The sequence below is a fragment of the Lithobates pipiens genome, unplaced genomic scaffold (assembly GCF_037356315.1).
Source record: "Lithobates pipiens isolate NorthernLeopardFrog02 unplaced genomic scaffold, aLitPip1_a1.2 Scaffold_19, whole genome shotgun sequence".
Lineage (NCBI taxonomy): Eukaryota > Metazoa > Chordata > Amphibia > Anura > Ranidae > Lithobates > Lithobates pipiens.
In genome coordinates this window covers 244,386,124-244,407,049 of record NW_027507764.1, presented here as the reverse complement: position 1 = coordinate 244,407,049, position 20,926 = coordinate 244,386,124, and the positions used below count along the sequence as shown (strand labels likewise).

The window sequence follows — 20,926 nt, the reverse complement described above, 5'->3', positions numbered from 1 at the left end:
TGCAAACCATAAGTCTGAAGAATAGAAAAGCCAGATTAGACTTAAAAAAAAAAAAAAATCTAAAAAAGTCAGACCAGTTCAGGAAAAGCATTCTTTGGATGGATGAAACCAAGATTAATCTGTTCCAGAATGATGGGAATAAAACCGTGTGGAGAAGACTTGGAATAGCTCATGATCCAAAGCCCACAGTCATCTGTAAAACATGGTGGAGGCATGGGCATGGCAATGGGTCATTGGTGTTTGTTGATGTGACAGAAGACAGAAACAGCCGGATGAATTATTTCAAGATCTGTCAGCCTAGATTCGGCCAAATGCAGCAAAGTTGATTTGATGGCACTTCACAGTATAGATGGCAATGATCCAAAACACACAAAAGCAACCCATGAATTTTTGAAGCAACAGAAGTGGAATTTTCTGCAATAGCCGAGTCAATCACCTGATCTCATTCCAATTGAGCATGCATTTCACTTGCTGCAGACAAAACTAAAGGCAGACCCACAAACAGAAAAACAGACCTGAAGGCAGCTGCAGTTAGAGCCTGGCAAAGCATTGGAAAGCAGGAAACCCAATCTTTGGTACAGTCCATGGGTTCCAGACTCCAAGCAGTTGTTGCCAGTAAAGGATTTTCAACAAAATATAAAAAATGGAGAACAGGATAAATGGCTCAGTCCCAGTTTTTGCGGATGGCACAAAAATAAGTAGAACAATAGACTCACATTAGCACATAGAAATTTTGCAGAATGACCTTAATAAAATAATGGAATGGGCAAACAAATGGCAAATGAGGTTTTACTGTGGTGAAATGTAAAATAATGCACTTGGGGGGCAAGAAACAAGAATGCAAATTATTCAGGTGGAAAATCTCCTGGGAGAATCAAGGATGGAGAAAGATCTGGGGGTCCTAATAGATGACAAATTGAGTAATAGCATGCAATGTCAAACTGCAGCTACCAAAGCAGGCAGAATATTAGCATGCATAAAAAAATGGATGTACTCCAGGGATTAAACTATATTTCTGCCACTTCATAAAACCCTGATTAGGCCACATCTGGAGTATTCTGTCCAGTTCTGGTGACTGGTCCTCAGAAGTTATGTGCTGAAGCTGGAGAGAGTCCAAAGAAGGGTAACAAAATCAATAAGGACTGGGGGACCTCAATTACAAGGATCGGCTGCAAACATTACATTTATAATCACTGGAGAAGCAATGCTTGAGGGGGGAACATGATAGCAATCTACAAAATCCTTAATGGGGATCCCAGCATAGGAAAACTATTCAGTCCCAGGGAGTGTATGAGGATACGGCGTCCTACATTGAGACTGGAGGAGAAGTGAATTTAACCTTAAACTGTGCAGGGGGTTCTTCACTGTCAGGGCAATAAGGATGTGGAACTTTTCCACATTTAGTGGTAGATGGGGGGAGTATGGATATTTTTAAATGACTCTTGGATGTACCTCTTAAAAAAAAATATACAGGGATATGGGATATTTATTATAGACACTGACACCTGTACACCTACACAGTTTGAACTGGATGGACTGTCTTTTTTTTTTTCAGCCTTACGTACTATGTATGTAAAAATGAACATTTTATATATAATTATATTCATTTGTCCAGTTACAAATGAATTTGAGCTCCAGAAAATGGGACTGTGTATATAAATGGTTGCAGTTCCTAAAATGTGTGCTTGATATTTGTTCCACCCCTTGAATTAAAGCTGAAGTCTACACTTTCATTAATTTTGATTGTTTCAATTTAATTTTATTCTGGCAGCATACAGAGCCAAAATTATGAAAATTATGCCTGTGTCCAAATATAAATGGATCTAACTGTATGTATAAATGTGTGTACATGCATACATACCATAAAATTTTAGTGTGATTCTTCACCCGGGAAGCACAGGTGACGCCTTATCCATAATAATGAGTAACTGTGTGGAAATGAATGTGGGTATACAGCTCACATGCAGCATATAGCCATATTCTCGTACACTATATGGTAATCCCGCCATGTAAAATCACAAACCACCACCCAGAGCCATTTCTGAGGGCATACACCTGTGTTTTTAGGTTTAGAGTATTCACGTATACCTCCGTGCAACTGAATATAGCGAATAATGAACACAGGCAGCTGTATTCAAGCACCTGTACTTTTTGGGTGTGGAATAACTCCCAAATTTTAGTTTGTATGGACAAATCGACCATGTGCATGAAGCCAAATAAAAATATTAATATAAACATGAGCAATCGCTTGAAGAGCTTAATTATGCAAACAGATGTACTCATCAATATTCAAATGCAAAAAATATTCCAAAACAGATGAACGAAAAATGTGTTGCACTGTTTCATAAATAAAATACAAACCATGCACATTTAAACCAATATTGATGTAAAAAATACAAGAGGTCTGACAGCGCTTGAAAGACCAAACTCAGATCCCTGATGGATGGCATCAGCATTCAATCCCCAGTTGCATTAATGGCATAATAAACAATACCTTCTAAGAAGCAGTGCTTGGGATCATATAACCTCTGTTCTCCACTGCATAATGATCTTTTAGAGCTATGCAGGAGAAATAGTACCACACTGGTCTTCCTAGTGAATGGCTGTGCGTAGGGGTGGCGGGTGTCGACACATGTCTGATCATTGAAGGAAAGCAGGCTGAGATCTGAAAAATTACCACACTGTTCTTATGCCTAGTGTAGTCAGTTTTTAATAAGAAAGTGGAGCGCTGTTAGAATGCGTCTCTGCACACACAGTGCAGCGACTTATCAAATAATGTGACTGCACATGGACGGTAAGTACACGAGTGCTGTGAGTGCACAGGTGTTGCGAGTACCTGTGTATTGTCTTGTTGAGAACCTGTGTATTGTTGATTTTTTTAGTGTCAGAAAGCTTGTTGTGAATTTGGACAGAGTATAACCCCCAATCCCCATTAAATTAGTAGGTACGATGCCCGGCGGGTATGGCGATGTGACACTGTGTATCTCTTGCGGGCATGTGTGCATTCCTTGATCATTCCTTGATGCACGTTTTCTTGGAAGCCAAGGTTCTGAATCTAGGGAAGCAACTGCCAACGCTGAGAAGTGCCTCCATACTAAAGGAGAGTTGGGATTGTACCAGACAGGGGCCAGCACAGAGCCGGGTGGCTATCAAGAGGGGCAGGCACCAAAGCAGAATAGATAGGTGACAGGAAGGATAGAAGGTAAAGAGTCAGGGAGGCTGGTCCTGGGTTGGAACATCCCAATAAGTTTTCCCCATTGAGTGACATTGGGATCAGCATTGCTGTAGCTGAGTGACTCCCCTAGCTGCCAGGGGAGAATAACTCCTCCAGTGAGGGTGGGAGTAAAGCCAAGGTAAAGTAAAGACAGATTCTGGTGGTAGGGGACTTGATTCTTAGGACAGAGAGGGCAATCTGTCACACAGACCCAAATTGACGAACTGTATATATTGTCTACCGAGCTCTCTGGTTCAGCACTTCACAGATCTGGTGGACAGATTACTGGGAGGGGCTGAGGAAGACCTGGCTGTCATGGTGCACATTGGTACAAATGACAAAGTCAGAGGAAGATGGAGTGTCCTAAATGATTTTAGGGACTTGAGAGCTAAATTGAGGAAAAGGACCTCCAAGGTAGTATTCAGAAATACTACTGGTATCTCGAGCAACACTAAAAAGGCAGAGGGAGATTAGTGAAGTAAACCAGTGGCTGAGGAGCTGGTACAGAAAGGAGGGGTTTGGGTTCCCGGAGAACTGGGCCCTCTTCAGTCGATTACCAGCTCTATTAAAGGGATGTACTGCACCTAAATGGGGAAGGTGCAGATCTGCTGGAAGTGAAGATGGTTTAGTTAAAGGGGCTTTTAAACTAGGCGACGGTGGGGGGGGGGAGGCAGAGGTAGAGATGGTCAGTGCGGAACATATTCCAGAGCATAGTGTTGGAGGCATTAGTGGTAGTTTGACTAAAGCACCTAAACCCGAGGTAAGTATAGTAACAAGTCCTATTTGCAACCCCAGAACACCCAATAAGGAGATGGTGTGCGACCGGCCTAAACTACGGGCCATGGTTACCAATGTTGGGAGTCTGGTGGACAAGATGGGAGAACTAGAGCTACTGTTGAACAAGGAGGATTTATATTTTGTAGGAATTTCAGAGACTTGGTTCGACAGCTCTCATGATTGACTGCCACCCATTCAAGGGTATTCCCTATATCGCAGGTATAGAGGGGCGAGGGGTATTCCTGTGTAATAAAAATGATGTACAAGTTAATGTGAGAGATGACATCACTAAGGGAGCAAGGGAGGAGGTGGAATCCTTATGGGTAGAGCTACAAAGGGAGTAAACTAAGGGGAAAGTAATACTGGGAGTATGCTATAGGCCCCCTAACCAGAGGGAGGAGGTGGACCTCCTATCACAAACTGGATTCGCGGGAAAGAATGGGAAGCATCATTATAATGAAGATTTTAATTATCCTGATATAGACTGCGTGGAAGGAACCACACATTCATCTAAGGCTCGCCAGTTCTTGAATATCTTGCAGGACAATTTCATGGATCAGATGGTAAAATGCACCAACTAGAATCAAAGCATTACTAGACCTACTGATTACCAACAATACATACCTAATCGCAGATGTGGAAATACGGGGCAATTTAGGAAACAGTGATCACAGGTCAATTCGTTTTAGTATAAATCACACAAATGGGAAACCTAAGGGGAATACAAAGATACTGAATTTCAAAAGAGCCAACTTTCCTAAACTATTATCCTTGCTAGAAGATAATTGGGGTAAAATCTAAGGAACAAAGAACAAGGATGGAAAATGGGTATGCTTTAAGAGCATATTAAATAAGTGTATTAGACAGCGCATCCCAATGGGAACAAAAATTAAGAGCTAATAAAAGTCCTGGGTGGCTTAACTCCAATGTAAAAATGCATATAAAAGCAAAGGAGACGGCCTTGAAAACATACAAGGCTAAGGGATCATCATCATCATTCTAACTTTACAACAAATCCAACAAGAAATATAAGGGTGCAATCAGGGCGGCTAAGATAAACGTGAAAGGTACATAGTAGAGAAGAGAAAAATTCCCCAAAAATTGTTTAGGTACATAGTAAGAAAGGGAGGTCAGATCATATTGTCCCATAAAGAATGATGAAGGGAATCTGTTTACTAAGGATTCAGTTACCAAAACTGCAATGTTTATCCTCATAACATGTCACAGGAGGCACCCTCATGGCTAACAGAGGACAGAATTAGAAATAGACTTGAAAAACGTAACACTAATAAGTCGCTGGGACCAGATGGCTTGCACCCGAGGGTCCTTAAGGAACTTGGTCAAGTAATTGCCAGACCATTTTTCTTAATTTTTGCAAACAGTCTACTGACTGTTATGGTACCAGCTGATTGGAGAAAAGCCAGTGTAGCACCAATATTTAAAAAAGGGCCTAGATACATCCCTGGGAATTACAGACCAGTTAGCTTAACATCAATTGTATGCAAGCTCTTGGAGGGGATAAGGGACTATATATAAGATATTAAGTAATGACAACGGTATCAGTAGTAGTAATCAGCATGGATTCATGAAGAATTTTTGCCAATCCCAAGCTATTAACCTTCTATGAGGAGTTGAGCTGCCATCTAATTAAAGGAAGGCCTGTAGGCATGGTGTATCTGGATTCAGCAAAAGCGTTTGATACAGTTCACCATAAACGTTAACTGTACGTTTAAAAGTAAGGTCTGTTTTCATGGACCATAGGGTGAGTACATGGATTGAAAACTGGCTACAAGGGCAAGTTCAGAGGGTAGTGACAAATAGGGAGTACTTGGAATGGTCTGGGGTAGAAAGTGAGGTCCCCCAGGGTTCTGTCCTGGGACCAGTCCTATTTCATTCATAAATGACCTGGAGGATGGGATAAACAGCTCAATCTCTGTATTTGCGGACGATACTAAGCTAAGCTAAACCTTGCAAGAAGATTTGAACAAATTAATAAGGTGGGCAACTACATGGTAAATGTGGATTAATGTAGAAAAAATGTAAAATAATGCATTTGGGTGGCAAAAATATGAATGCAGTCTACTCACTAGGGGGAGAACCTCTGGGGGAATCTAGAATGGAAAAGGACCTGGGGATTAATTCCAGAGATAAAACGATAATTCTCACGCTCTACAAGCCTCTGGTCTGGCCGCACCTTAAGTATTCCTTCCAGTTCTGGGCACCAGTCCTCAGAAAGGATGTGCTGGAACTGGACAGAGTCCAGAGAAGGGCAACAAAATGAATAAAGGGACTGGAGGACATTAGTTATGAGGAAAGGTTTATGAGTATTGAACTTATCCTCTCTGGAGAAGAGACGCTTTAGAAGGGATATGTATTATGGGATTGTATTTTTTATCTTTATTTTTTGGTTGAACTTGATGTCTTTTTTTTTTTTTTCAAGGTGCAAAAATAGAAACACTACCCGAAAGAATAAAATAGTGATGCAAATACAAAAATAGTAATAGTTATTTAATAGTAATTTTAATAGTTGCATAGTAGGTGGGGTTGATAAAAGACCAATCTGTGTGATTTTATGTCAGTATTACATTGTATGTTTTTTTTTTTTTTTTTTTACGTTATCGATGTTCCCCACTGAAACCACTGCCTGTGGAAGAGAATTCCACATCCTAACCGCTCTTAGAGTAAAGAACCCTCTACGCAGGGGGCGTGGCTTGGATCACGTGAGAGGATGCATCTCACACACTGGCATTCTGACCCACAAAATCCTGTTGGGAGCCTGAAATACCGCCGCAATAGATTGGACACTTCGTTCCCAGTGTGGAGCCACCCATACAGTGATGCTCGATTGAAATACAGCCAAACAGGGATGAACCGGAGGAAAGAAGAGAGCTTCCCGCCATCAAAGCGGCCCGCCTTTCCTGCATGCTGCTGGAGCTCTATGCCTCGGCAGCCAAACTGGGCCAATTCGCACATGATCCGGAAAGTCCTAAAACCGGGCAAAAGCCCCACTCATCCTGCACTGCTAAAACTACAACAGTGGCCACTTTGAAGCCTCCACACTCAAAACACCATGTGGCAGAGATAATGGCACCCACAGCCTCCGGGCCATAGTGGGTACTCCATCCTCCCCCTTCTGACATAGCTGGCCCCTCTGACGCTGAACAAAATGAGCCCTCACTGCAGGTCATTCTCACAGCTGTCCACATTTATGGTTCCTGTCACTGAACTATCATCTAAAGGAAGGTTTATTGCATATTAGGCAGAGATGCAGAAAATCAGAGAAAGGGCCACTGCTTTGGAGGGACGAGTGAGCTCCATTGAGGATGACTTACCCCCTCTCACTCAAGAAGTGCACATAATATCAGCAAAAACTGACCAAACAGTGGCTAGAGTTGAGGACATGGAGTACGGGCTGAGAATATCTAATATCCGCATTGTCTGTATGCCTTAAAAATCTGAAGTAAAGCATCCTGCTGATTTTATTGAAACTTGGCTAGCAGGCACATTTGGAAAGAATAATCTCACTCCATTTTTCTCAGTGGAATCAGCCCATAGAGTGCCTTCCCAACCGCCACCACCAGGGGGCAAAGACAGACCATTCTTGTTGAAGCTCTTGCATTACAGGACAGAAACATTATTCTCCGTCTGGCTAGACAGAAAGCTGACATGGAAATACAAGTCTCCAAAACATCCATATACCCAGATTTCTCGGCTGCTGTCCAAAAGCAAAGGGCAAAATTAGCTGAAGTAAAAAAGAGAATGCGCGCAATCCCAATAATTGACTCCATGTTATACCCTGCCAAACTACGCGTGGTGGCTGACGAATCCGTGCACTTTTGAAAACTCGAACATGGCTGCTAACTGGCTTGATCGCCATGAGAGGTAATTGTGGGGAGCTGCTCGGGGACACGCACCAGCCTAAAAAGCTGAATAACCTGCATACCTTACCTCCTATTGCTCACCTTGCTAGAGAAGGAGCTCACAGAGACACAAATGACTGTTACCCCTCATCTCCTACCAGCAACCCTTGTGCTTTGACCTTAAAGACACGGGATCCTAGCCCTCGCTATCGCCCCTCAAATAGCCCTGCAGGGTGCCCACAGAAGGTTTCTCTTGAGACTGCCTCAGTTTGTGCTTACTATGTCTGTTTTTGTTACCGACAGACTATTTTCTTATCGTACATCACAGGACACAAAGCCATAGTACTTACTATGTGGATTTAATAGGCCACCTTCAGGTGCTGGACACTGGCACACCCTAAATTAAAAAGTGCCCTCCCTATATAACCCCTCCCACTGGTGGGAGTACCTCAGTTTTTTCACCAGTATCTAAGGTGTTGGTCATGGGTGAAGATGTGCTGTCCTGAGCTCCACTGGACCAATCCTTGCTGGGGCTAGCCATGCTGACCAGATCCATTCAAAGTGTGTCTTTTGACAAAAAAACCTGGGCTTCGTATCTGAAGAAACAAGGTTTTGCCTGCAAATGCTTCTCTTTTAGAGAGCTGGACCCAGGGATCCAGTACTTTTTGGTAGTGAGGCCATAACGTTTTACTGGTAGGGTTCTGTTCCAGTCCCAGGATAGTGGGTTTCCCTCTAGGATCCCCTGCTCCTGAAGAGTTATCGGAACCCACCGTGAAGGGTGAAGACTGGGTCTGTTGGTTTACCACAGAACACCCTGCAGCAGGAAAGGTAAGTGGAGTTTTCTCCGAAATTTTAAAATTTTCTTATAAATGTCGCCTTTAAAATTGTAGCTGTTGTCATGCCTATGTAGTCACCACTGGGTGCTTTATTGAGCACTTAAGTGACTCATGCTTCTCAGATAGCCACCATGTGATCCAGGAAGCAGAATGCTCTTCCTCCTCCGAACGGCAGCAAGTCCTCCAGTAAGCCCGTGGGGGGTCCTCTTTCCACCAGACGCCCCATGTGCAGCCTGTTTTCTCTGCCTATTCTTGGGGGGGGGGGGGGGGGGGGGTGGAGCGCCATTTAAAAAATGCGTGGGCATCCTTCAATGTCCAGCGCAGGAAGGGAGGCTTTTTAAAAATGCACAATTGTGTGTGTTCATACTGCTGGAGGGACACAGGAGCAGAGGTGTTTTTTTAAAAAGGTTTGGTGACACAGGCATTCCCTTTGACACATATACAGCATCAGGCTGAGCATTAATAGCAGCGATTAAGCTGGACTATTGTTGATGCACTCCTTCTGGTAGTACCTCTGATTTGTGCATCGGGATATGAGCGTGAGGGGGTTAAAAAACACCTCAAAAGGGGGCACTAGTAAGAATACTACAGTCACACAGCAGCCTAGAAACATCTCAAAAAATATGTCATCACCTGAGAGTGATATGGCTGATCAGAGTGAGCCACCAGGAGGGTCAAGTGTTGCAGCTGCTCTTGACACTGCAGCCCCTATGTATATTACCCAGGAGTTTGTTTTTTCTTCAACCATTTTGAGCTTGGAGCAAAAAATGTATGCTTTAATCGCATCCCAGAGTGGGACTAAGCATAGCATGTCCCCATCCATTGCTCAGGACCCTCATTCTGAGGAGCAAGGAACAAGAGAAGATTATTTGCCTTCTACAGACCAGGAAGAGGCTAACGTCTGAGTCTGAGGAACCTGATGCAGAAAAATCAGGTCCCCAGGAAAGATTGTTGGTATAATCTCTCACTGGGTTGGTCTGCTCTATTTTTTAGCTGCCAGCAGCGCAGTCAGTTGATGAGCCCACGTCTGGTTTGGGTTCACTAAAGCCTCCCTATTCTGATCATTCTTTTCCTTTTCATGCGTGGCCAAGGAAGCTTGTGTATTTTGAATGGGAGCACCCAGATAAACATTTGGCCTACATCTATCACCAAGGGGGCATGTGAAGTCGTACGGCCCAGAGAGGTGAATCATATTCTTTCTTGGGCAGAAAGCAATATTCCTTGCCTATCAGCAATTTTCATTCCAGGGATAGAGATTTGGCAGGCGGACTACCTGAGTCGCCAACAATTGTTCCCGGCAGAATTGTCCCTTCATCCCAACATCTTTCTGTCAATATATCAAAAGTGGGGAGTTCCGGACATGGATCTGTTTGCGTCCAGGTTCAATAACAAGATCTACACAAGCACAAGGGATCCGATGGCATGCGGAACAGATGCATTGGTCTTTCCTTGGGATCAGTTCTCACTGATCTATGCGTTACCTTCTGTTCTGCTTCTGTGGCTTCTTTGCAGGATCAAGCAAGAAGGGAAGGAGGTGATTCTTGTGACCCCAGCATAGCCCAGGAGATCTTGGTTTGCCAAGATCATAAAAATTGCGGTAGGGGACCCTACCACTGTGGCCAGACCTTCTCTCACAAGGTCCTGTCTTCCATCCTACCTTACAAACGCTAAATTTGACGGTTTGGCTATTGAGACCCACTTTTAAAGGACCATGGGCTGTCAACTTCAGTAGTTTCTACTATGGTTAATGCTAGGAAGCCGGCCTCCTGAATCATATACTATTGAGTCTGGAAGGCATATGTCTCATGGTGTGAATCCTGGGGTTGGCACCCCAGAAAATGTCATGGGGGGGGGGGGGCTGTATTCAGGCACTTAGTAACTGCCAGTGCTAAAGAGCCTGAAACCCCAGTGTGAAATGGGTCTTAGTGCTCTGGATAGTACACCGTATAGAGAAATATGCTTTGTTCATATTTTATGTGAGAGGTTTACAACTTTAAGTATTTTTTTTAGCATCATTGTCTACGTTATATACTTTACCTACTTATATACTTAATAAATTGAAAAAAATTAAATTGCTAGAAACAACTATTATTATTTTTTATTTTTTTGCTTTAAGGTGGTTGTAAACCTCGGTCATAAAATCTGGGAAATTCACATACTGTATATCTATAGTGTTTACTTATCTCTCTCCAAAGCTCTAAGTGTAATTTCTCTCAGGTGCCTCGTTCCTTTGTTATCAGCATGAGTCACTTCTGAGACGTTTTCCCGACACGTGATATAAAATTTGTGTCGGGGGAACGGAGCTCAGCACGCGTCTGGTCTTTTGACAACACAGTTCTTCTGCTGTGGGTGTGTTGGGGGGGGGGGGGTGTTTCTATTCTCCAATCAGCTCTCACACACTGTAACTGAAACCTCTCCTCCCCCTCCTCTTTGATACTAACAGATGTAGGAGGATTTTAACATAATTCTGCCCTTTTGAAGGGGTGTAGGGTAGAGAGCTACAGATAAACCTATGTAGGAGGAATTGTTTCATCTCTGTTCATCATCGGAGGCTGTTCAGTTCACTGGGTATATGTGAGTGTTTACAACCACTTTAATTTCAACTAATGCTAGCAGGGCAGGACTTAGGGTGGTCGGGGCCCCTGGGCTTGAGTCACTTTTCGGGCCCTACCTTCTATACATTATCGTATAACACGCGTCGGCGTATAACACGCATCGGCGTATAACACGCATCCAAAGTTTAGGAGGGAAGTTTGAGGAAAAAAAACCTTTACATTTAAGTGCCCATCAATGCAGCCTCTTGTCAGTGTCATTTGCAGCCTTGTTGTAATTGCAGTCTTGAAGTTTAAAAATGGCGCCGCAGAGATAGAGTCCTGTGTATCTTTGCGGCTCTCGGGTCTGCTCGCAGTCCCGAGCGGAGCCGAGAATAGCCGAGCCACAGTCACAGACATCCCAACTAGGGATGAGCTCCAGCGTATTTACACACTCCATGTGCAGAGCCCGCCAGGAAGTCGGCACAACGCTGTGCGAATCACAGGCAGTGAGACATTGCCTCGATGTATGCTGCGTTGCGCTGACTTCCTGGCTCTGCACATAGAGTGTGTGAACACGCCGGAGCTCATCCCTAATCCCAACCTGCAAAAACTAATTTCAGGGAGGTGACGCAATAAGACCCCCCACATGACACATTAATATACGTGTGAACATTTTCTGTGTATGTGTGTATAATGTCACTCATATGCAGCCTATGTCACATATATACATCTCATATCACTCACATACAGCCTATGTAGGCTGTGTGTGTGAGTGATGTGAGTTGTATATGTGTAAGACACGGTACAAGAGAGGATCAGAGACTGCAGGAACGGTACAAGAGAGGATCAGATAGACACGGTACAAGAGAGGATCAGAGACTGCAGACACGGTACAAGAGAGGATCAGAGACTGCAGACATGGTACAAGAGAGGATCAGAGACTGCAGACACGGCACAGGAGAGGGTCAAAGACTGCAGACACGGTACAAGAGAGGGTCAGAGACTGCAGACACGGTACAAGAGAGGGTCAGAGACTGCAGACACGGTACAAGAGAGGGTCAGAGACTGCAGACACGGTACAAGAGAGGGTCAGAGACTGCAGACACGGTACAAGAGAGGGTCAAAGACTGCAGACACGGTACAAGAGAGGGTCAGAGACTGCAGACACGGTACAAGAGATGGTCAGAGACTGCAGACACGGTGCATGGGATGGTCAGAGACTGCAGACACGGTGCATGGTTTGGTCAGAGACTGCAGACACGGTGCATGGTTTGGTCAGAGACTGCAGACACGGTGCATGGTTTGGTCAGAGACTGCAGACACGGTGCATGGGATGGTCAGAGACTGCAGACACGGTGCATGAGATGGTCAGAGACTGCAGACACGGTACATGGGATGGTCAGAGACTGCAGACACGGTACATGGGATGGTCAGAGACTGCAGACATGGTACATGGGATGGTCACAGACTGCAGATATGGTTGAACTCAGTGTACATATATATATAGTATTGCAGGACTGTGACACTCTATTTAAACTGGTTCTGCAAGATCAAGTCAGTAATCCTTCTTTGAAAAGTGCAACCAAGTGACAAGGCAGCAGCACATTTAATTTCCAAAATAACATTTTTCTTACAAACAGTGATCTGGTCAGGGTTAGTGGAGGACAGTAAACAGTTAATGGGTCTGTGAAACTTCTAGCCTGAATCAGCAGGAAATCCTTCACAAAAACATCAAACTATGCAGCACATAGAGAGCTCTGGCTAAATAGCTGAGCTGAAATGGTTAACAATCAACCAAGTGTGACCTCACTGGACACAGAATGCTGGGGGGCTGCAGGGACTTCCAGAGATCTGATCAGTGTGCAGCTATAAAGAAAAAACAAAGATTACAGAGGGAGGGGGAGGCTGATCAGTAACTTTGCACTGTCTAAAGACACATTTCTGGACACTGACCAGCCTGCATTACATGTGCCTATGCAGCACTCCCCACCATCTTCTTCCCATTCAGCCAGAATGATGTGTGTGCTCAGTGCTGCAGGATCTTCCTATAGTCATACCTTCCTCTGCTATGTCCTCCTGGGGCTTCAGGTACTGTGTATCTCCCTCCCAGCTCCCCCATTCACCACCTGTGTAGTCCAATGTGGTGGGCTGGAGAGGGGGAGGGGAGTTACACTCTGCCTGCTGCAAAATACACTGACTTGCTCCTCCAGCCCTCGCTGTTTTCCTCAGCCCCGCCCACTGTTCACAGCCCCGCCCCCGCTTCTCCCGCTGTTCCAAATCTCCTAGGCTAGCAGCTGACAGTGTCCCTCTGAGTGACAGGTTCAGCTATGTATCTTGGCAGGGCTGCGGGGCCCCTGGGCTTGAGCCCAGTCAAGCCCAATAGTAAGTCCGGCCCTGAATGCTAGTATGATTGCATGTTCAAAAGATTCACAATCTTACACTTTCTTTTGAAATGGTGTAATTTGTGGGGTCCTCCACTATATTTTCAAAAATATGGCCTTTGTTGTCATGTTAGTGTGAGAAAAAAACCTTAGTAAATAAAATCTATTAGGTACACTATTGTTTCTACAACATATATTTTCTCTAACATAAGTTTCACAACTTTTTCTCTCCTTATAATTTGAAGTACACTCAGTCCTCAAAAAGCATTATCAAATTTGACTGTGTTGACTGCCAAAAAAAAATAAAAAATAGCAGCAGTTGTAAGACAAACTATCAAAAGTCCAAAACCAGAAAAACGGCTTACATAGGTTAAAAGTTCTGGGACTCAAGTGGTTGTTATTATTATGATTATTATTTTTTTTTTTTATCTTTCTTTTTTTTTTGTAAATAATCTGTAATGTTTTTTTTTTGTTCCAGAAAACACACCAAAGTGCCCTGCAGGTGCAGCAAAAAGCCGAGGCTTTGCTACAAGCCAACCATTATGATATGGATATGATCAGGGATTGTGCAGAAAAAGTAGCCTCTCATTGGCAACAGTTAATGTTAAAAATGGAAGACAGACTGAAACTTGTAAATGCCTCTGTGGCCTTCTATAAAACCTCTGAGCAGGTAACTAAATGTGTAGTGAATTTTACATTGCATGCCTCCATTATACGACTGTAATACTTAAAGTGATTTTAAAGTCTTTGTTTTTGTTGTTTAAAAAAAAAAAAAAAAAATGTTATACTTCCTCTGTGCAGTTGGGCAACCTGGATTCTCCTCTTCTCGGATCCCTCTTCGCTGCTCCTGGCCCCTCCCTCCTGTCGAGTGTCCCCACAGCAAGCATCTTGTTATGGGGCCCCCAAGCCGTGTGACAGCTCCATTTGTCCATCCAGACATGAAGCCTCCGCCTAGCCTCTCTCCCCGATTGGTTAACTGATTTTGATTGACAGCTGCAGGAGCCAATGGTGCTGCTGCTGTGTTTCAGTTAATCAGGAGGAGAGTCCCGGATGGCTAAGACACTCGTGGACATTACTGGGGAGAGCTGGGGCTCAGCTAAATAGGGGGAACTGGGGAGGCTGCTACAGTTTTTTCAATTGTAAAACCTTCTGCCTTTACAACTCCTTTAAACACTTTCTCTTTCGTTGACGGATACAGCTCCAGTAATCTTGACCGTAGGGTTATTGCGCCACCTTCAGGAGAGGACTAGGCAGAACATACAGTAATACATGTGAAAAACAACATAACTTTACAGTTTCGCTCAGGGGGCTGTCCTTCTGGTAATTACCCCTCAGCCTGCTTCCTGCAGCTCGGGTTTTTTCTGCCTAGTGAAGAAGGACCTAGGCTCCCTGCGGGACCATCGGTCCTGGGATTATCTGGATTTTTGCCTTTTGTGCAAGATTTTAAGATCCTGTGATCTGCTATCAACAGCCGGCTGGGTGACAGGCTGGATAATCTAGATCCTTGTAGTCTCCCCAACCATTGAGCATGTGTAGACCCTAGCGACGTGCTGGGTTGGCCACGACATGCCCCTCAGGCTCCAGGGGTGGCCGGTGAGCGCAACGCTCCGGAGCACACATATGACTGGACTACCAATGTCTTTGTCGCAGTGTGCCGGGGCCAGCAGCCACTCCGTACTGCTCGGGAGTGGGTCTGATGTGATGTCCCCAGCTCGTCCAGATGGTAAGTACAGCTCTTCCTGCCTTGGCAGGATTGAGCAGCTGGGCATTCCCTGGGAGGTCGATTAGGGGGGTCCCTCTCCACCCTCTCTTCTCTCCCTGTCCCTACCCCCCCCTCCGTGGGGGATGCTGCATGGCTGGGCTGCTGAGCGGTGTGTGTACCTGAGCCAGGGGTCCTCCAGGGGGCTCTGACCCTGGATTGGGGGCTGCGCTGGTTGTCTGTGTCCCTGGGTGTCTGTGGTCTCTCCACTGGTGTCTGGAAGCTCTGCATGTGCTGTCGCCATAGCCATAGTGCTGTTCTGCCGCCATTATCTCTGTTCATTCACTGTGTGCAGTTTCTTGATGGCCATTTCTGTGTGTCTCTGTGGAAAGCATGGTCGGGGGCCATTTTCCCTGTGATTGTCCCTTTTATACAGGGCAGCGGCAGCCATTTTGTTGTAGCGCATCATGGTTTTTATCCTCAGCGCCTGGTCCCTGTTACTCAGAACAGCACATTTTTTGGCTCTGGACACCTTGGAGCTGACACTGGACACAAGCACCTGTAACAGAATGGAGCAGCACTCAGTCAGGGTGGTGTGTCCTGTGGTGGGGGCCCCTCAGTCTGCATCAGTTAGGAGGGTGCGATTGTGCACCTGTCTTAAGTCTCCAAGGGTGGCAGATGAGGTGTGCCAGCATGGCTTCAGAAACTGGTGTTTTGTTCACCAGAACTCCCTGCAATTGCAACCGGCTCATCTGCAAACAATGCAGTGCCTTTGGACACTTTGTCGATGGTCCTTGAAACGTTCTTTGGCAGGGTGGAGGCAGTGTGCTGCCGCAAAGGTGGGGAAAAAAATGACCCCAACCCCCCCCGTCCTGCAGGGAAAGCTCTGACTCAAACTCGTGCCCTGCACCAACTGGCGGCCCCTGCTCTGATGCTGACCAGGACCGATTGGACAGTGAGGATGATTCCTCGTCCGGGTCTGCGCAAGACAAAGCGCTAATTTGAGCACTTATCACAGCTGTGTTTGATACCCTGAAAATTCAGGATACAGCAGGATCCTCTGCTGAAGTAGCGGTCCCTTTTGGGTCACATAAGCCAGCCCGTACACCTAAGGTGTTTCCGTATCTGACTTATTTCAATAAGTTCATATACAAGGGGACGCCTGTGTTTAAGGACCCCAAGGGCAGAAAGGCAGAGTGGCCCGTTCCTTGTTTATGGTTGTGGGGTCAGCAATAAGACCAGTACTGGCCACAGCACTTGTGTCGCAGACACTTAATGAATGGGAAAAACTTTTGCACGGCGAATGGGAGGAGCAGCAGGCTACACCCGTCTGCGTGGAACTAGCAGACCAGTTAGTGCAAGGCTTTAAGTATGTTTGTGACGCGGCTCTGGATATATATCCTCTGCTATCCAGGGCTTCAGTTTCAACAGTGGTGCTGAGGCACCTGATTTGGCTAAAATGCTGGTCTGCGGCAGGCATCTAAAAAAGCCTTGACGGAACTACCCTTCGTTGGTGAGTAGCTATTTGGAGCCTTGTTGGATGACATTATTAAGAATGTCACAGGTGGCAAGAGCACCTTGCTCCCACAGGCCAGGAAGAGTAAGGAGCCACACCGCAGACAAGGGCCCTCGTTTTCTGCTCAAAAGACTTTTTCATCCACCTGGGACTTCGGCTACAGGTTCCCAGTCCGACAGGGTGACTACTGAGGGACAGAAGCGTCCCTGGACTCTCAAGCCTAACAAGCCAGCGAGCAAAAATGCTTCCGTGTTAAGGTTTGCTCCCGCCCGTCACTCGGGTGGGGGGGTCACCTTCGGGAGTTTGCAGCCCGGTGGGCCTCTCGGTTGTCCGACCAATGGGTCTGCGAACTGATTTCCCCTGGCTACAAGATGGTTTCCCTCTTGGCCACCAAACAGATTCTTCCCCTCCAATATACCCTTACTCCCGGCTCGCCGGGAGGACTTTTTGGGGGCAGTAAGGGACCTGCTAAGCCGCGGGGTGATGGTGCCTGTAACGGAAAGGTTTCAGGAGTTGTACTCCAATCTGTTTGTAGTAGCCCAAAAAGGAAGGGATACGTCCAATCTTGGACCTGAAAGCCCTCAATTGCTTTGTAAAAGTACAGAGGTTCAGAATGGAATCGGTTCGCTCAGTTGTCTGCACTCCATCACGTGGACTCCCTGGCCTCCTTGGACATCCAGAACGTGTACTTGCACATACCCATATGCCTCAGGAATCAGAGGTTTCTGCAATTTGAAGTATGGGAAGCCCCCTACCAGTTTGTGGCTCTCCCCTTTGGCTTGGCTTCAGCACCCCAAGTCTTTTCCAAGTTATTGGCTCCAATTTTGACGTTGTCGTGACAATGCGGGATCGCAATCGTGGATTACTTAGATATCCTCCTGAGAGCAGCTTCTGCCTCAGAATTTAAAAGAGGATGTGGCGATCGCCACGCAAACCCTGAAGGAATTTGGGTGGCTGTTGAACATAAAGAAGTCGGTGCTTGTGCCGACTCAGCACCTGGAGTACCAAGGCTTACTGCTGGACTCCATGAAAGCGAGAGTGTTTCTCCCTTCAGACAAACTGCAGACTCTGAGCCACGGTGAAACTGTTGATGAACCGCAGGTAGTCATCGCTGCGCTTCTGCATGCGAGTCCTGGGTCTCATGGTGGCCTCCTTCGAGGCGGTACCGTACGTCCAGTTCCATACCAGAGTCTTGCAGGAGGAGATATTGACAAAATGGGACAAATCTCAGTTTTCCCTGGATCAGCAGATTCGGTTTAGCCAGTCAGTCAGGGTCTCCCTGCTCTGGTGGCTGAGATCCCCGGCACTTCGGTGCGGGAAGTCGTTCCTACCTCTGCATTGGACAGTGATCACAGCGGACGCCAGCCTGACCGGCTGAGGTGGAGTACTGCGAGTACAGTCGACCCAGGGCCTCTGATCGGGGGAGGAATCCAAGTTGCCGATCAATGCGCTCGAGCTCCGAGCGATCAGGCTGTGCCTCTCCACATGGTCGATGAGACTAAGAGGGCGTTTGAACAGGATCCAGTCAGACAACGCCACGGCGGTGGCATATGTCAACCATCAAGGAGGAACAAGAAGTTTGGCTGCAGCATGGGAGGTCGCTCACATCCTTCGGTGGGCAGAGCGACATGTACCAGCCCTGTCGGCCATTTACATCCCAGGAGTAGAAAACTGTCAGGTGGACTATCTCTAAGTCACCAGTTGCTGGACTCAGGAGAATGTTTGTTGCATCCAGAGGTGTTAAAGCTTCTGTGTCTGCGGTGGGGCACACCAGACATGGATCTCCTGGCCTCTTGGCTCAATCGGAAGGTGCCGAGGTTCATATCGAGGACAAGAGATCCTTGGGCGGACGTGTCAGACATGCTGGTGGCTCCATGGGCTCAGTACCGACTGATCTATGCCTTTCCTCCGCTAAAACTGTTACTACGTCTGCTCCGCAGAGTGGGGGCCGAGGGAAAAACAGCGATACTGATTGCCCCAGATTGGCCTCAGCATCCCTGGTACGCCGACCTAGTACACCTAGTTGCGGACGCTCCCTGACGGCTACCGATGTGAGAAGACCTTCTGTCCCAAGGTCCGATTCTCCATCCTGCTTTACTATCGCTGTTGAGAGCCAGACGCTAAGGAACGCTAAGGAGCCTGTCTGACTCAGTGATTTCAACTATGTTGAGGGCATGAAAATCTTCTTCTCGGAAGATATACCATCGTACGTGGAAGGCTTATATCTCCACGTGTGAGGAGATGGGGTGGCATCCGCGCACCTATTCTGTCCTATCCAGGGTCCTGCTGTTCCTACAGCGAGGAGTAGACTAGAAACTGGCTTGTAAGCACCATTAAGGGACAGATATCAGCCTTGGCTGTCTTTTTCCAACAACCCCTGGCATCTCACTCTAGTGAGCATCTTTTGTACAAGGGGTCTGGCATGTAGTCCCTCCTGTGTGTCCACCCTTTCCCCTGTGGAATCTGAACCTGGTGCTATCTGTGCTTCAGACACCGCCATTTGACAACATCAGGGAAATTCCCTTGTTGACTCTTTCTCAGAAAGTGGTCTTCCTTGTGGCCATTACATTGGCCAGGAGGGTTTTTGGAACAGGCGGCCTTGTCTTGCAAGTCGCCCTATCTTGTTATCCACAAGGATAAGGTGGTGTTGTGTCCGCAACCTTCTTTTCTACCGAAGGTGGTTTCGGCTTTTTACATCAATGAAGACATTGTGTTACCATCTCTGTGTCCTAAACAGACACATCCTAAGGAGGTGACCCTCCATTCCCTGGATGTGGTCCGGGCTCTACGGGTATATCTGCCATGGCTCCCTTCCGGAAGTCAGGCTCTTTGTTTCGGTAGCTGGTCCGAAAAAAAGGGATGGCAGTCTCGTCTGCCACCATTTCCAGGTGGATCAGACAGATTGTGGTCCAGGCATATGCTTGAAGGGACAGATGCCCCCCTTTCCTGTCACGGCCCATTCCACCAGGGCAATTGGGACCTCTTGGGCTTTCCAACATCAAGCATCAGTCGCTTAAGTGTGTAAGGCGGCGGCTTGGTCCTCTGTTCACACCTCTCTTCTACAAAGTGGATGTAAGCACATCTTCTGATGCCTGCTTTGGCCGCAAAGTTATGCAGACGGCCATGCAATGTTGCAATTTTACACTCCTCTGTTAAGAAAAAGTTACCTTTTTGAATATTAATGCGCTTTGGTGCATTTGTTGACCGCAAGTTCTGATGCGATTAGTTCAGATAGTGACTCCCCTGTTAGAGAGCACCGCTGGTTGTGGGTGAATTTATGTTGCTGTTCCCACCCCTGACACTGCTTGGGGATGTCCCTACGGTCAAGATTACTGGAGCTGTGTCAATCAATGAATGAAAGAGAAAATAGGATTTTTGTAATCACCATAAAATCTTTTTCTTTGAAGTTCATTGACGGACACAGCACCCTTCTTACCTATTGGTTTACGTTATACTGCTTGTTGACGTACTGAGCTGCAGGAAGCATGCTGAGGGGTTATTGCCAGAGGGACCGCCCTCTGGGCTGAACTGTAAAGTTCTGTTGTTTTTCACATGTATTACATGTTCTGCCTAGTCCTCTCCTGAAGGTAGCGTAATAACCCTACGGTCAAGATTACTGGAGCTGTGTCCGTCAATGAACTTCAGAGAAAAGGATTTTACGATGAGTACAAAAATCCCATTTTTTTTCAGGCAAAGATAGAAAATACCTGTTTTTAGCTTCCTTGTCATTTGCTATGAGCTTTAAAGACAGCAAAGCAAACTTTTTTCTTTTATTGTAAATGAGCGTACCTACAAAAAACAGAAATTGTGTTATTTGTTAAGATTACCAGGTGAGAATAAAGAAATAGCCTGAAAAAGAAAACGAATACAGCCACTACATCCAAGGAGTGGTAAGTTGATATATATGATCGATTTGGATTGGTTCATGAGAAACCAGCTGATTTTTTTTAGGAGACCTTTTATAACCCAACCAAGCATGCCATTACCTAGTGCATATAATGGAAAATAGTTTAGAGTTGCTAATGCTAGTCATGTATTTTTCAGGAAATTGACAGAATCATAATATCTCCTTATATAGGGAGACTGTTACAGTATTGGGTCAGCATAAT

The 20,926-nt window shown here is 46.0% G+C and overlaps 1 protein-coding gene across 5 annotated transcripts in view; it reads left to right on the top strand.

Annotated features, from left to right (window-relative positions):
- The window catches only part of TRIO (trio Rho guanine nucleotide exchange factor), a 751,422-nt gene that overhangs the window by 146,164 nt on the left and 584,332 nt on the right, over positions 1 to 20,926 (top strand). For all 5 annotated transcript variants that reach the window (XR_013277581.1, XM_077491869.1, XM_077491868.1 and 2 more), the window contains exon 11: positions 14,081 to 14,272. Coding sequence is in view for 4 of the 5 variants with exons in the window: in XM_077491869.1 (XP_077347995.1) it covers positions 14,081 to 14,272 (192 nt within the window). In the remaining variant the exon portion in view is untranslated. The remainder of the gene's footprint in view (positions 1 to 14,080; positions 14,273 to 20,926) is intronic.